At 40.7% G+C, this 13,190-nt stretch overlaps 1 protein-coding gene across 1 annotated transcript; it reads left to right on the forward strand.

The window, feature by feature from the left end:
* Positions 1-6,220: 6,220 nt before the first annotated feature.
* On the forward strand, positions 6,221-6,577 carry prr15la (proline rich 15 like a). The gene has a single exon (XM_044050969.1). The coding sequence runs from the start codon at positions 6,221-6,223 to the stop codon at positions 6,575-6,577; it is 357 nt and encodes a 118-aa protein (XP_043906904.1).
* The last annotated feature ends 6,613 nt before the right edge of the window (positions 6,578-13,190 follow it).

Raw genomic sequence — 13,190 nt, forward strand, 5'->3', positions numbered from 1 at the left:
CAATCTTCATACAAAAACGACGTCCGCTAAAGACAGGAAATGTGGTGCATCCCGATCACATCGGAACTCACAGGTCAGACCTGAGAGCAGGGCCGGCTCAAGCCTCTATGGGGCCCTAAGCTGACACCACTTGGTGCTTGGCTGTTATTGATATCAATGTAACAATTAAACTGTATATTAGTTATAGTTGTATTTTTGTTGCCAGGTCTGTTAACATCAAACCACTGTCACTCTTGTTCTTTAATATTTGAGGGCAGTAAAATCATAAAAGTGGCCTCGTTTTCATTTGCAGAGTGACGATACTGAAGTTGAATGAAACAGTGTAAGTGTACGACTGATGAAGAAAAGAACGATTGAAGAGCAAGAAAACACACAAACACCACCTCACTGATGGACTCAAGCTTCACAACACATTTGGAGATTAAGAAAAAGATTAAGAATGTTGAGGATGTAGAGATTGTTCCATTAAACAATCCTGGCTCAATAAAACAGCAGTGAACAGCATTTGGTCTCAGCAACAGTCAAGTAAAAACTTACATAAAAAAGAAATCAACGGCCTTTTAGTGTGTTTTGTTTGGAAACCATCCATTTCCTCTGAATTGGTAATGATTTATGATCATGGAATAAAAGTTAAAAATTAATCACACCTGCAATATGATTGTCACACTAGAAACCCGGGCTTGTTTCCAAACTGTGTCTCAGTTTCGGCAACACACAGGAGAGGAAAGGCTGTGGTTCAATGAGTGTTAGTTTGGGTTAGAGAGAAGACTCTAGAATACTCTCTAGACTCTGTCCAGACTCATAAAACATGCACTTATGACTGGAACAAAACAAACTTGTGTTCATCCAAATGTAAATCTGTGAGTCTGACTTTGAAAAAATAACGTCGTGACGCTCGTGACGCTCGTGAGATATTATGATTTTGAGTTATCAGTGACCTCAAGTCCAAGCCGCGTTTGTGCCAAATCACAAATTGACTCTTGAAATTCTTGAGTTATATCATGTTCACATGAAACCAGATAACATAAAACCTCTCGAGCCATAAAAGCATAAAAAATAAAGCAATTGTCCCTTTTAACAGAAGAACTCTGTGACAGAAGCAGACTCAGCAGAGATGCTTCATGTCTGTTCTAAGCACAGAAATCAGTGTGTTCAGTTATTTAGGTGTGAAAGAGAAGTTTGTAGAACTCTCCATCTTGGTATTGCCATAGCAACATAAACACTGGACTTATCTCTCGCTCTTTGTCTGAAGCAACAAACATGTGAATCCAAACACTCTCCTGCTCCTCGACACTTCCATCGTCATCCATGCAAACCTGGTGAAAGAAAGAACATGAAGGGTAACACTGAACATCACTGTACAATAGCAATATGGTAATAATGTTGTAATAAGGAGGTAATAAATCTCCATTTAGGTAAAAACAATGGTAATAGTGTTGTAATAAGGACCACACTAAGCCTCTTACAGTAATAGAAACCTGATTGTGCCCATATAGTCTTGTTCTTTTGGTCACGGCCCATCGCTCGTGACCATAAGTGAGGGTAAAAATGAAGATTGACCCTTTTTGCCACAACAAGATAGTTAAAGTCCTTCACTTTGGGGCAAAGACTCACTTCTACTAAAAGCCTCCTGATTCTCAGCCCTGCTGCTTCACACACTGATGATGTCATCATACTGTCTTTGGATGTCCTTGGTCTGTTAGTTGGCATATTAATTGGTGTTTTGAGTGGTCAGTAACACAAACACATAGCTGAACATGGAAGACAAACCTACCTCCATGTCATGCAGGACCTTTCATCACTGCATCTGTCTCTGATGAAGAGGATGATGATGGTGAGGACATTTCTGGAGGGAACCAATGTGCGATGCCATAAAGCTGCAGAGGAGAGAGAGCACACACACACACACACACACACACTGTCCTCAGAGTCCATGCATGTGAACAGTATCAGGTCAGGCCGGGTCAGGGCGAGGCATTGAAAGACATTGAAAGAATCATGTAATCTTATATACTCCCCGAGTACAGGCTGAGTCATCAAACATCTCAAAGCAGATTTAAGGGAACTGGAACCTGATCTCATGTGTTCTTTGAGCATGTACACTTCCAAATAAATGGAGGGCTGGAGTCATGACTGGTGTTGCCACGACAAAAGAACTTCACAGTCAACAATGACCTTTCAACAATCGGCTCTGAGCTTATAAAAAACCTGACTTTCCGCCTATTTTTGAAGTTTAAAACGTGCTTTTATGACTTGACACACACTAAGACTATACTGCACTCTGTGTGTAGGTTATGACAGGTGACGGTGCCTATGAACCTCACAGTAATACACCCAGAGAACATGCTGAATGAACTATATTCATAGGTTTTTGAATCATTGTTTGTCCAGGGTGAGTCTGACTGTAAACGTTTCTCTGCACGAGTATTTGAATGAGCGGCCAGGCCAACACTTACAATAGAGACCAGGGTGGAGTCACTGTTGCCATGAAGGTTAGATTGAGATAAGAAAGTATAAGAGTGAATTGTAGTCAGTTTCGAGTTGAATCAGGAGCTTCACCATCACAGTAGGGTTTGTACAGGGTGTGCGTGTGTCAGTGGGAAGGGCTAACCACTGCACCTGAAACACAGCACATACGGGAGGAGACAGAGAGCGACTGTGGACTCAAAGGATGAGGAAACACTGAAAGTAAGGATGCATGAGATTAAAGGATAACAGGGCAGTGAGAAGCGGCCGTGGTTTTGAGCGTTAAACGCTGAAATTGGGAGATTGGAGTGAACTCTGCGGAGCTGAAACACAGCCGGAGGGAGACGACAGCCGCTCCTAATCTGTATTAAACAGGTGAGTCAAGCACTGCAGGTACATTGTACCTTATTGTGCTTCGTGTACTGATCAAGTATCTGTTATACAGCAGATGATGTTACGTCACACAACATGTATGCCTGTAAATGCAAAGCTTTGTTGAGGATTAAACCACCTGCATTTTAATATCTGTAGTTTCACACTAGAGTCATGAAAATAGCTATTTAACGCCCTCATAATTCAAAATAATAATGTCATATTTCACCAAAAAAGTAAAGAGTGCAAAGTATTTCAAGAAAATGTTACTTTACACTTTGGACTTGGTTCAAAGTCATTCTGTGATCTGATTTGTTTTAACTATGTTCCCATAATTATGAAGAGCATATTTGTTTTGCTCCTCAGTGAATGATTAAGAGTCTGCTGTAACTTTAAAAGTGTTTTAGTGACACAGTCAACATCTACTTTTAATGGTCAACCTTTTCTCTCTTAAAGACAACAAAGCAAAGACATCGTCATCATCGAGGACTTTTACTGGACTCTATCATCAAGAGTCTTAGTTATTACTAGATAATCTGGGTTTAAACTGCATTAACTCCATGAAAGGAGTTCATTTATTTAGAAAATGAATATTACACATCAATGAACATCAACATGTAAACAGTTTACATGTTGTCCTGTAGGAGTGTAGGTTGATGATACACAACAATATACATCCATTTTTTTATGTCCGTACGATAAACGCGTTCATTCACGAGGCGTGCAAATCGCCAAGATGGACGCCAAATTCCAAATGGCCGACTTCCTGTTGACCAAGTGAAATTCGGTGCAACTTAATCTTGGCGTGCTCCATCCACGTTTGACATCTGGTGGGCGCCACAGAGCCCTTGAGCATCGCACAGGTCCGGGAACTGAACTGACCTCCATGCAAAGTCTGAAGAGTTTGTATGTATGTTAACCCCCTCAAAAATTATATCATAACAAATATAACAACAATAATAATAATAACAATAATAATCTGAAGGCTAACAATAGGTTTCTCATTTAGGCCCCTAAATAATTAGGCTAATAATCCACAGTTAAGAAGGCAAACCAGGAAATAGGGACTGTGTGTTTCAAAGTGCCATAATGTGAAAATGACTCATGCTCATAAAGAGTTTCACTAAATGACTGAATGACTTAATGACTTAATGAGTTATATACACCTCGTTTACATAAACAGTGTCACCTTACTAAATCTCAAGTGATATATACAGTATATATATACATATATGTTTACACACACTTTAGTGAGGACCAAAGCAGGTGAGTGTCAGTGTTCTCCAGCTTTGCTGAACAACAAAAACATCATTTTCACCATTTTGGTGACAGTGTAACGTCATTCTCAGAGCGAAACGATTTTGAATGAATATCTATCTATGATTCTGTGACGACATCAGAGGGAATGGTCGAATAACACGTGTGTAGATCGAGACAATAATTCTTCTTTCATCATCAGTGAATCTGCTCATCATTTTCTCAATTCATCGGCACAAAAATGAGTCCGATTTTAAACTCTCTGGTTTAAAACCATACGATTCATTTAGCAATCAGTTCTGGATCAGTGCTGCTGGTTAGTGCTGGTTAGTGCTGGTTAGTGCTGTTTGTTTCTGCCATGTGCACATATATAAGAATGTTCTTCTCGTAATGTAAAAATAGTTGACGCCTGTTTCTAAGTGAAGCCTCGTCTCTTAATAATGACTTTGTTAATAGTTAGTAACCATGTGCTGCCACTAGTGCATGGAGCTAACATAACTATGAATAAGGATCCACTTTCAATCACTCTGAGCTTCAGCTTCTTAAATGTGAATATTTTCTTTCCTCCATTTAACGAAAAACCTCAATAAAATGGAATAATGTTGGTTCTTCAGCATTTTCTGTGAGATTTTTATGTCTTTTATGATTTGATGACGAACCCGGCCGTGATTTGACAGAGTTTGTCTTATTTCCCGCACAAAGATGGCCGCCGTCCGCGGCACTCACACACGCACACACGCGATGGCAGAGCAGCGAGGGAGTGGATACTCAGCGACACTTTAAAGTTGCACAGAGGCTACGTTATAACCAGACAAAGGGACTCACACAATAATCCGTTGAACTGAGCGTGTCTTCATGGAACACACAGAGAACGAGAGAAGAAAGGAAATGATCGACGTGGTTGACTTTCTGTTTGCTCAGCTGCACACGGAAGTCGCCCCAGGAGGGAGGAGCAGCAGGAGGCAGTCGTGAGCTGAGCTGTTCATGTGTTCATGTTCACGTCTCATGTGTACAGCGCGTGTGTGTGTGTGTGTGTGTGTGTGAATGCTGCAGAGACGTGAAGCTCCTGATACATTATGATGATAAACTTACTGTGGTTTAAGAAAATCATCCGCTGTGTTTGTATCTCAATGGGACAACGCACGGTCTGGTGGAAAGGGAACTTGGCCAGTAACCGGAGGGTTGCTGGTTCAAATCCTTTTCCAGCATCACACGTTTTAGTCAGTAAGGAGCTTGAACTCCACAAAGAGGCGGCGCTCTCTGCTCGTGAGGTCGCTCGTCAAATGTAAGGGAGGAAGTGAGAGGACATCGCTGTCTGCAGCTTTAGTGTCTGTGTGACGTTACATCAGTGTTTCCACCCAGAATTTTCCATGTTCACCATACAAATTTATGTTAAATTGAAGTTCACCACTATCAAAACGACTGGATTTATCTCATCACACCATTTGTTTGGACCTATTTACTATTAAGGCTGAAGATACTTCAGATAATTTGACTAGTTTCAAAGTATTTTCTCTTGTTTCTCTGCACTGGCAGATCATTTAGCATTTTCCCCTAATAGTGGTTCTATTTACTTGTTTTTTAGAGGCATTTTTTGCAGTGACATTACGTTCCCTTTACAGACAGATAGATAGATAGATAGATAGATAGATAGATACTTTATTCATCTCACAGAGAAATTCACATTTACACAAGACCATACACACAACACACAAAGTGCATCTATATCTGTCAGACCTACACAAACAGGAGGTTGAGCGTCTTGCCCATGGACTAACGGAGCTAGGAATTGAACCCAAACCTCTGTAATCACAGAGTGTTTGGATTGTGGAAACTACATTATCCATTTGTGTTATGGTCAGAAACACACACACACACACACACACATACAGCCTGACCTTATGTGTGTGTGTGTGTACGACTCTTTGTCTCTTGGACAAACACGTCAGTGACACAATGACACAAGTTTGTGTGTTGAAGGATTATGTCCAGCGATTTTATAGGTTCCTTCTGTTTTTGTTTACTTTTATTCAAACCTTGTTTAAAATCTCCGCCTCCTCCTCCTCTCCTTAGCGCTCCATCATCCATCCATCATCCATCATCCATCATCCATCATCCATCCATCATGACAGATTCATCGTCTTCCAGCTGGTGGAAGCTGACGTTTCTGAGGAGACAGAAATCTCAGCCTAAGGTTCTGTATGAAATCCCTGCAGACTTTGTTTCCAGCGGTCAGCACGGGTCAGAAGCAGCAGGTGGAGCCGCTGCCCACGCAGAGGTCAGCGTGCACGGCTCCCAGCTGGACGCCCGACTGGAGAGGATCGTGGACAAAACGGCAGCTTCCAAGGGGCGCCACGTTAAAGTGTCCCACTCCGGGAGGTTTAAGGAGAAGAAGAAGGTGCGCACCACGCTGGCAGAGAACCCAGAGATGTTTACAGGAGCTAATCCTGCCACGGACGAGAACCAGAGGGTTAAGAAATGACAGGAGTGAGGACACGTGCACGCGGTACAACAGCGGTAACACTGAATGCTGCACTTGAATGAAGAGACATTTAGTAAATGTTTGTGATTATGGCTCGGTCGATTTATGGAGCCATCAAAATCTGGGAAAGTCCCCAGGAATGATATCTTCTTATGAAGACGTGGGTTACTGGTGATACTGGACGTTCCAGGATTCAAAATCCCATTGACCTTTGTAACTACACCAATAAATCAATATTAGCCTTGGAATACAGCCTTTCTTACAATCTGCCATTGTGGGGGTTTTATGTTTGTCAGCACAAAGAGGAAGTGAGACACGGGTTAGCGTTAGCATCATTCATACGTTCATCTCAGGAATATAAATCTGTATTTTTCATGTTAGCCGAATAACTTTGACCTGAATTACGACACATCCATACTGTTAACATCACAGAGTAAAGAAGTCATCACTTCACTGCTTCATATAAAAAGGAATTCTAACCTCACTTGTCTGCTGTGCGACGCCCTTTAATATTAACTCTCTACTGCACATTACAAATTATATAGGACACAAACATCCATCTATCATCTAACCCTCCACATGAGGGTCGTGATGGAGGCTGTGCCAATGTTAGCCGAAACTCTGGACTCTGGTCCATCACAGGGACACGTTTGGCCCTTTTCCACGACGGTCCCGCCTCGCCTCGCCTCGCCTCGCCTCGCCTCGGCATCTCCACTACAAAAACAGTACGAACTCAACGTAGGCGGAGTCCCTGGACTGAAGCACAGCGACAGAGTCAGTGCTGTCACTAAACACGACTCCTCTGTTAAATATTGATTTTTTTGTTAGAGATGAACCCACATTTTTAGGATTTTTAAGTCTTTTTAACTGATCTACAGTTCAGCATTGTTCAGAGCAGGTACCAGGTACCATGCTAGTGGAAACCCAACTTAACCGTGCCGTGCGGCGCGAGGCGAGGCGAGCCTGGTGGAAACACGGCAATAGAGACAAACAACCATTCACTCTCACATTCACACCTACAGTTAATTTGTAGGCGTCACATTTACATAATCCCCATAGTGCATGTTTTTGGACTGTGGGAGGAACAACCACACTCACACGGGCAGAACATGCTAGCTCCATGCAGACAGGACTATAGGACACGTTTGAACTCAAAGGGAAACATTTAAAGATGTTCATCACAACCACTGTTCACCTCCAGGAACATGTAACAGCGACACAATACACACATGTAAAATCGACGTCTCACACTGGGTCAAAAGCCAGAGAGTAAAAGTGGGTTTTTAAGATATGTTTTAAAAATGGACAGTTGTTCAAAGTCTAAGCACAGCGACAGAAAAGGCTCCGCCCCCTCTGACCTAAGAGAGCAGGCAGGAGTGTGAGGGCGAAGCAGTGGAGTGAAGCCAAAATGGCTGTTATGAGAGGGAAGAGTGTCTGACGTTGCAGTAATAAAGACGTGGAGCTTGTTGTCATGAGTGGACATCAACAATCATAATAATAATAATAATAATAAGGATAATGATAATAATAATAATAATGATAATAAAGGCTAAAGCACTAACACCACTGAGAGGGAAGTGTGTCCTGCAGGAGACAAAAGTCACATAGAGCAGCTTTAATGAGACATAAAATATAGAATTCCCTCAAACTGTCTCTTCAGTTCAGGAACAACTACTGGACATGAGAGGAACTCCATCTCAGCACATGTCTGAACATGTCCATACTTTGACTGTTGAGAATGAAAGAAAGAAAGAAAGAAAGAAAGAAAGAAAGACCTGAGCAGCTGTTTACAGCAGACAGATCAACATCACTGGATCATTGTGACTGAAGCTCATGTGAGACTGTGTCGATTCTCAAAGTTTGATCTTTCTGCTAATACTAGGGTTTATGAACAGTACTGTGTGTGTGTGTGTGTGTGTGTGTGTGTGTGTGTGTGTTGTCATTGCATAACTTTGACTGATCATATCTGCTGAATGTGCAATAATCTGCCCTGAAATTAAACAAGTGTCTTTGTCATAAAACGTCAAAAGAAACATCGTCTGTGAGTGAGTGAGTGAGTGAGTGAGTGAGTGAGTGAGTGAATCATTAATAAACGGAGCTCAATATTTTCTCAGATGTAAAGTGTTTTTTACATAGGTGTAGAAGTGATTCCCAAAGTCTGGGTCAGGACCCGCAGAGGGCTCACAAGACATTTATATTGGGTCCCCAAGCAACTTTTTGAATGAAGATTCATGTGTGTATGCTGACGTTTAAATGAATTCACCAAGGATTCTCTGGAGATCATTCATTCACGTGTTATAGACATGATCGTAAATGAGTCACTACATTACACACAAACTCACTTTTGCCCCATTTATTCTGGGATTAGGGTGGAGGTTCGTCAACACTGGTGCTAGAGTGAGGTGGAAGAACTCGGACGTGATTTAATGTGACACAGAAGGTCTACTGGTCTTCATATGACTCCATACACATAAGCACAGCAGCACAGACGCTGTGTTACGATGAAGCAGATCACATTTGTGTTGTACTTTCAAAGACCATACAAACAGTCATTGTCTATTGTATGTAACACCACTTTAAATAATCACAACGATGACTTTAAGTTGCTTTAGGAGTGAACCATTTCTAACTGGATTCACCGTGTGTGTGTGTTTATGTCACAGAATCCTGTGTTCAACTGCATTTGATCATTTTATCAACACAGTGAAATGGAAACAAGACGTAAACATATGTATGTGGGTCGTTACGCTGGTGTGTGTAACTTTTACAGCCGCCCCTGCGCTGCTGCTGCTGCTGCTGCTGCTGCTGTATACACACAAGCGCACACTCGGTCAGGTCTGATAGTATTGCTGGACAGAGACACAGCGTAACATTATAGTTTATATTCAAACACATCAAACAGAAGCAGCAACAACAACAACAAACACCAGAAGTTACGCACTGCAGCTTTAAAGCTTCTGTTATTAGATCTTTTTTGTGTGATTGAGTGATAATAGTTTTTCTACAACAACAACATGCAGGTACTACACACTGTTGCCAGTGAAGGCCAGCAGAGGGCGACAGTGTGCGGACACGCTGATCCTCACTTCACATAACTCACCCATGTTATAAATGACTGCGTCTTATTCACATTTGTGTCATGTCTTGATTTCACATGTGATGAAAAGAAATCAGACTTTTACAATCATTTCTGTTTGGATTATGTTTTAAATGCAGAATATAATATATATATAACAGAAAATAGTTACTATACAGTGTTGTATTGTACATGTTTAATTAATTAATTGTGTACATAATTATATATCTTATATGAGAACAAGATCACTGCCATAATGTGCAGTGGTTAATTGAAACCACAAGGGGGAGCCCTCACTGTGTAAAAGCCCTGCCATCTCAATGACAGTCTTTGCTAAAGGTCGCCATCTAGTGGTCAGATACACATTTACACACAAAGCATTCAGATCAATGGGTTTAAACAGAGGAGAATATTAGAAAGAAGAAAAGATAAAGTCATGAGTAAATAGACACAGAGATAAATGAATAACTAGATTTGATAGATTATTATTTGATAGAAGTCAAATGAGGTTCACAACAAAGAAGGCATCACTGTCCCTTTCTCTAAATATAACATGTCTGTGGTAAAGATCATAAATCTAAGTGGTTCTTAGAATCATTACACGTCCGGGTTTGAGAACCGTACTCGCTGTCCGTGTGCTTGAGAACTGGAACAGAACTTGGACTGAGAGTGATGATGTTTTCAGTACACGAGTCCAGACGAGTACGGACGAGTATGATTGAGTTTTGTTGAACAGTTTCTTTGTTTAAGTGAACCCGTCAATTCATTACCACTGGACGTTAACAGATCAATTAAGCTTCACATGGTTCAGTAAAATATTTATTACCGTCCCACTTGTTCACTCTTTGCACATTAGTGACAATTTTGAAATCGTTCAGATTTTTTTTTTACGATGATTTGGTGAATAAGTAAATAAATGAATAAATGAATTTCTGATACACATGTTTAGCATTTTAGCTTCATCACTGATCAGCCACAACAATAAAACAGGAAACCGCACGGTTGTTTTGAAGAAAGTCCTGTGATTTAAAACACTTTTGTGTTTAGATGTTTAGATATAAATGACTTGAAAACCCATAAAAACCAGTGAGCTGTTTTAAACCTGTGGCTGATCTGAGGGTGAAAACCTTGCTATGAATGTTCCTTAAATTTTAAATGAACACAACGTGACGGCGACAAAGGAAAGAAGACGCCAGGATCCGTTTTCTCATCTTTTAATAACACATTCATATCTATGCTCTGTTTTGTTTACAAGGAGTTTAAAACAAGTGTTGATGAGGACTAAAGGAATCAGGCAGGCAAAAGGTGAAAGTCCATTTACAGTGAAGACCGAAGGCGCCACCTGGTGGAAGGAGGGAGACTCAGTCCCGTTCAGGTCGTATCTGGGACACAAAGCCTTCACTGTCACTGCTGCACTTTAAAAACACACACACACATGTCGTTGTTGTTGTTGTTGTTGTGTTGTTGTTGTTGTGTTGTTGTGTTGTTGTTTTGTGCAGCGTCGGGACAGGAATGACTCTGAGTTCCCTCCTCCTGTCACACGCGGCACCAGCGGTCAGATAAAACAACAGGTCCTTTTTTTTTTTTGCTTTTTCAAACAACTCATCAGAAGAGAAAATAGATCAATCAGTGAAGCAGGTCCTCGCAGGGCGCTCTAACTGTAGGCTTTTCACAGAGAGAAAGAAAATGCTAAATGCACCCAAACACTATGGATACAATCTGCTGTCATAAACAAACAAACAAAAAAATAAACAAGAGAGAGAGAAAATTAGAAATGAAACATGAAGAGTATTGAGATTTTCTTTGAAGCAAAAACATGTACGTTTAATGAAATGAGGGGAAAATCAAAATGTAAAATTGGATGAAGAAATCGCATTAATGTTGGGGTTTAAAGAAGATTTCTGTCATTAGTCCATTTCATAATCCCTTCAAAAATCAACTAAGAATGGAGAAAGAAAACAAATCATCTTTGGAAGAAGTAAAAGATTTCTCCTTTAATAGACTAACCACTACAGTATATGGAGATGCCGCTACCCAGTTATTCATTTACCTATACTTCTTTCGAGCAACTGTTTTTTTTAATGATTTTTTTTTTTTAATATTTATTTTAAGCCTTTTTCAAAAAAAAAAAGAAAAAAAAAGATACCTATTTTTTTCCTAAGAGGTAGATCAACAAAACAATGACACGGCGACAGGGTGTCGTCGACGGCGCTGGACGAGGATCGTGGGTCGTGTTAGCAGTCGGAGGCAGGTGAGAGGAGAACGCGGTGTTCATTAGTGACAGAGTGAGAAACTGATTTAAATCCTGCCCCACGTGTGATCAAAGTCCTGGTCCCAGTGGCCCTGGCCACCCTGCACCACAAATGGATCCATATTGGTGGTTTATTTCCATCCTTTTCTTTTTTTTTCTTTGTTTTTTGTCATTTTATTTAATTTACTTATTTATTTTTACAGTCCCACCTCTATAAACTGGAGAGGTACAATTTCAAATACTGAAAAATAAATTAAGAGTGGAAAAACGAGGAAAAGAAATCAAATGAAAGTAATGTGACTGTAACAGAGACTATCTGTGCATGTACATGTGTCTCACTGACTGATCTCGTCCTGTTGTAACTGAGGAAAATAAAAACAATCTTCTAGCTGAGTTCTGAGGTAGCGTTCCTAGTTATGTGTCAAGAGGTTGTTTTTTTGTTGTTGTTGTTGTTGTTGTTGTTGTTGTGTCTCTTTAGCGTGTCCCCCTGCGTGTGTTTCTGCTGAGGGACATGAGGGGTGTGTGTGTGTGTGTGTGTGTGTGTGTCCGAGTGCTGTAAGCTAAGAAAGTGAGCGTGATGGTGAGTTATCAGTGACACTTCACACTGAGGCCGATCACGTTCTAAATCATTGTTCTCTCAGTCGAACCATGGAGTTCATGTGGAGGTTTTTAACTATTTTAACACGTGATACGAGGAAAAGTCACACGGACATGAACATACGTGATGTTATTTTGCTTCAGAAGTGTGAGCGCGTGGCAACATTTGATCCTGTGACTGGGTTTTCAGCTCGTATTTTCACTTTAAAAGTGGATGGAGTCGACACTAAAGGTGGACTGTTGCTGAGCCCACTGTGGAGGTCCTGGCTGGGACCTACACGACGTCTTCCTATCGTCATATCGTAGTCAAGTAAATGAAAACAGAAATGGCGTTACCTTAAATAATATCAAATTTAGTATGTGGCAATGATATATAGGTTCCATAGTTTATATATATATATATATATATACACATATACATATATATATACATATATATGTGTATATTTCTATGTGCTGCCAAACTGTCCACTACAAATGATCCGAAACTGACAGTGTTTCACTTTTGGGCCCAGAAATGATGAAGATCTGGAGGCTGCTCTCAGTAATGTGTGTGTGCGTGTGTGTCTGTGTGTGTGTGTGCGTGTGTCACAACAACTCTAAACATGTTTTCTCTCTACTGTTCATCCAAAAAACCAAGATGAAGAGTGTGAAGTTGTGTGATTTCAGGGTCTATACTGCATTGTGGC

The sequence above is a fragment of the Solea senegalensis genome, linkage group LG19, assembly GCF_019176455.1.
Source record: "Solea senegalensis isolate Sse05_10M linkage group LG19, IFAPA_SoseM_1, whole genome shotgun sequence".
Lineage (NCBI taxonomy): Eukaryota > Metazoa > Chordata > Actinopteri > Pleuronectiformes > Soleidae > Solea > Solea senegalensis.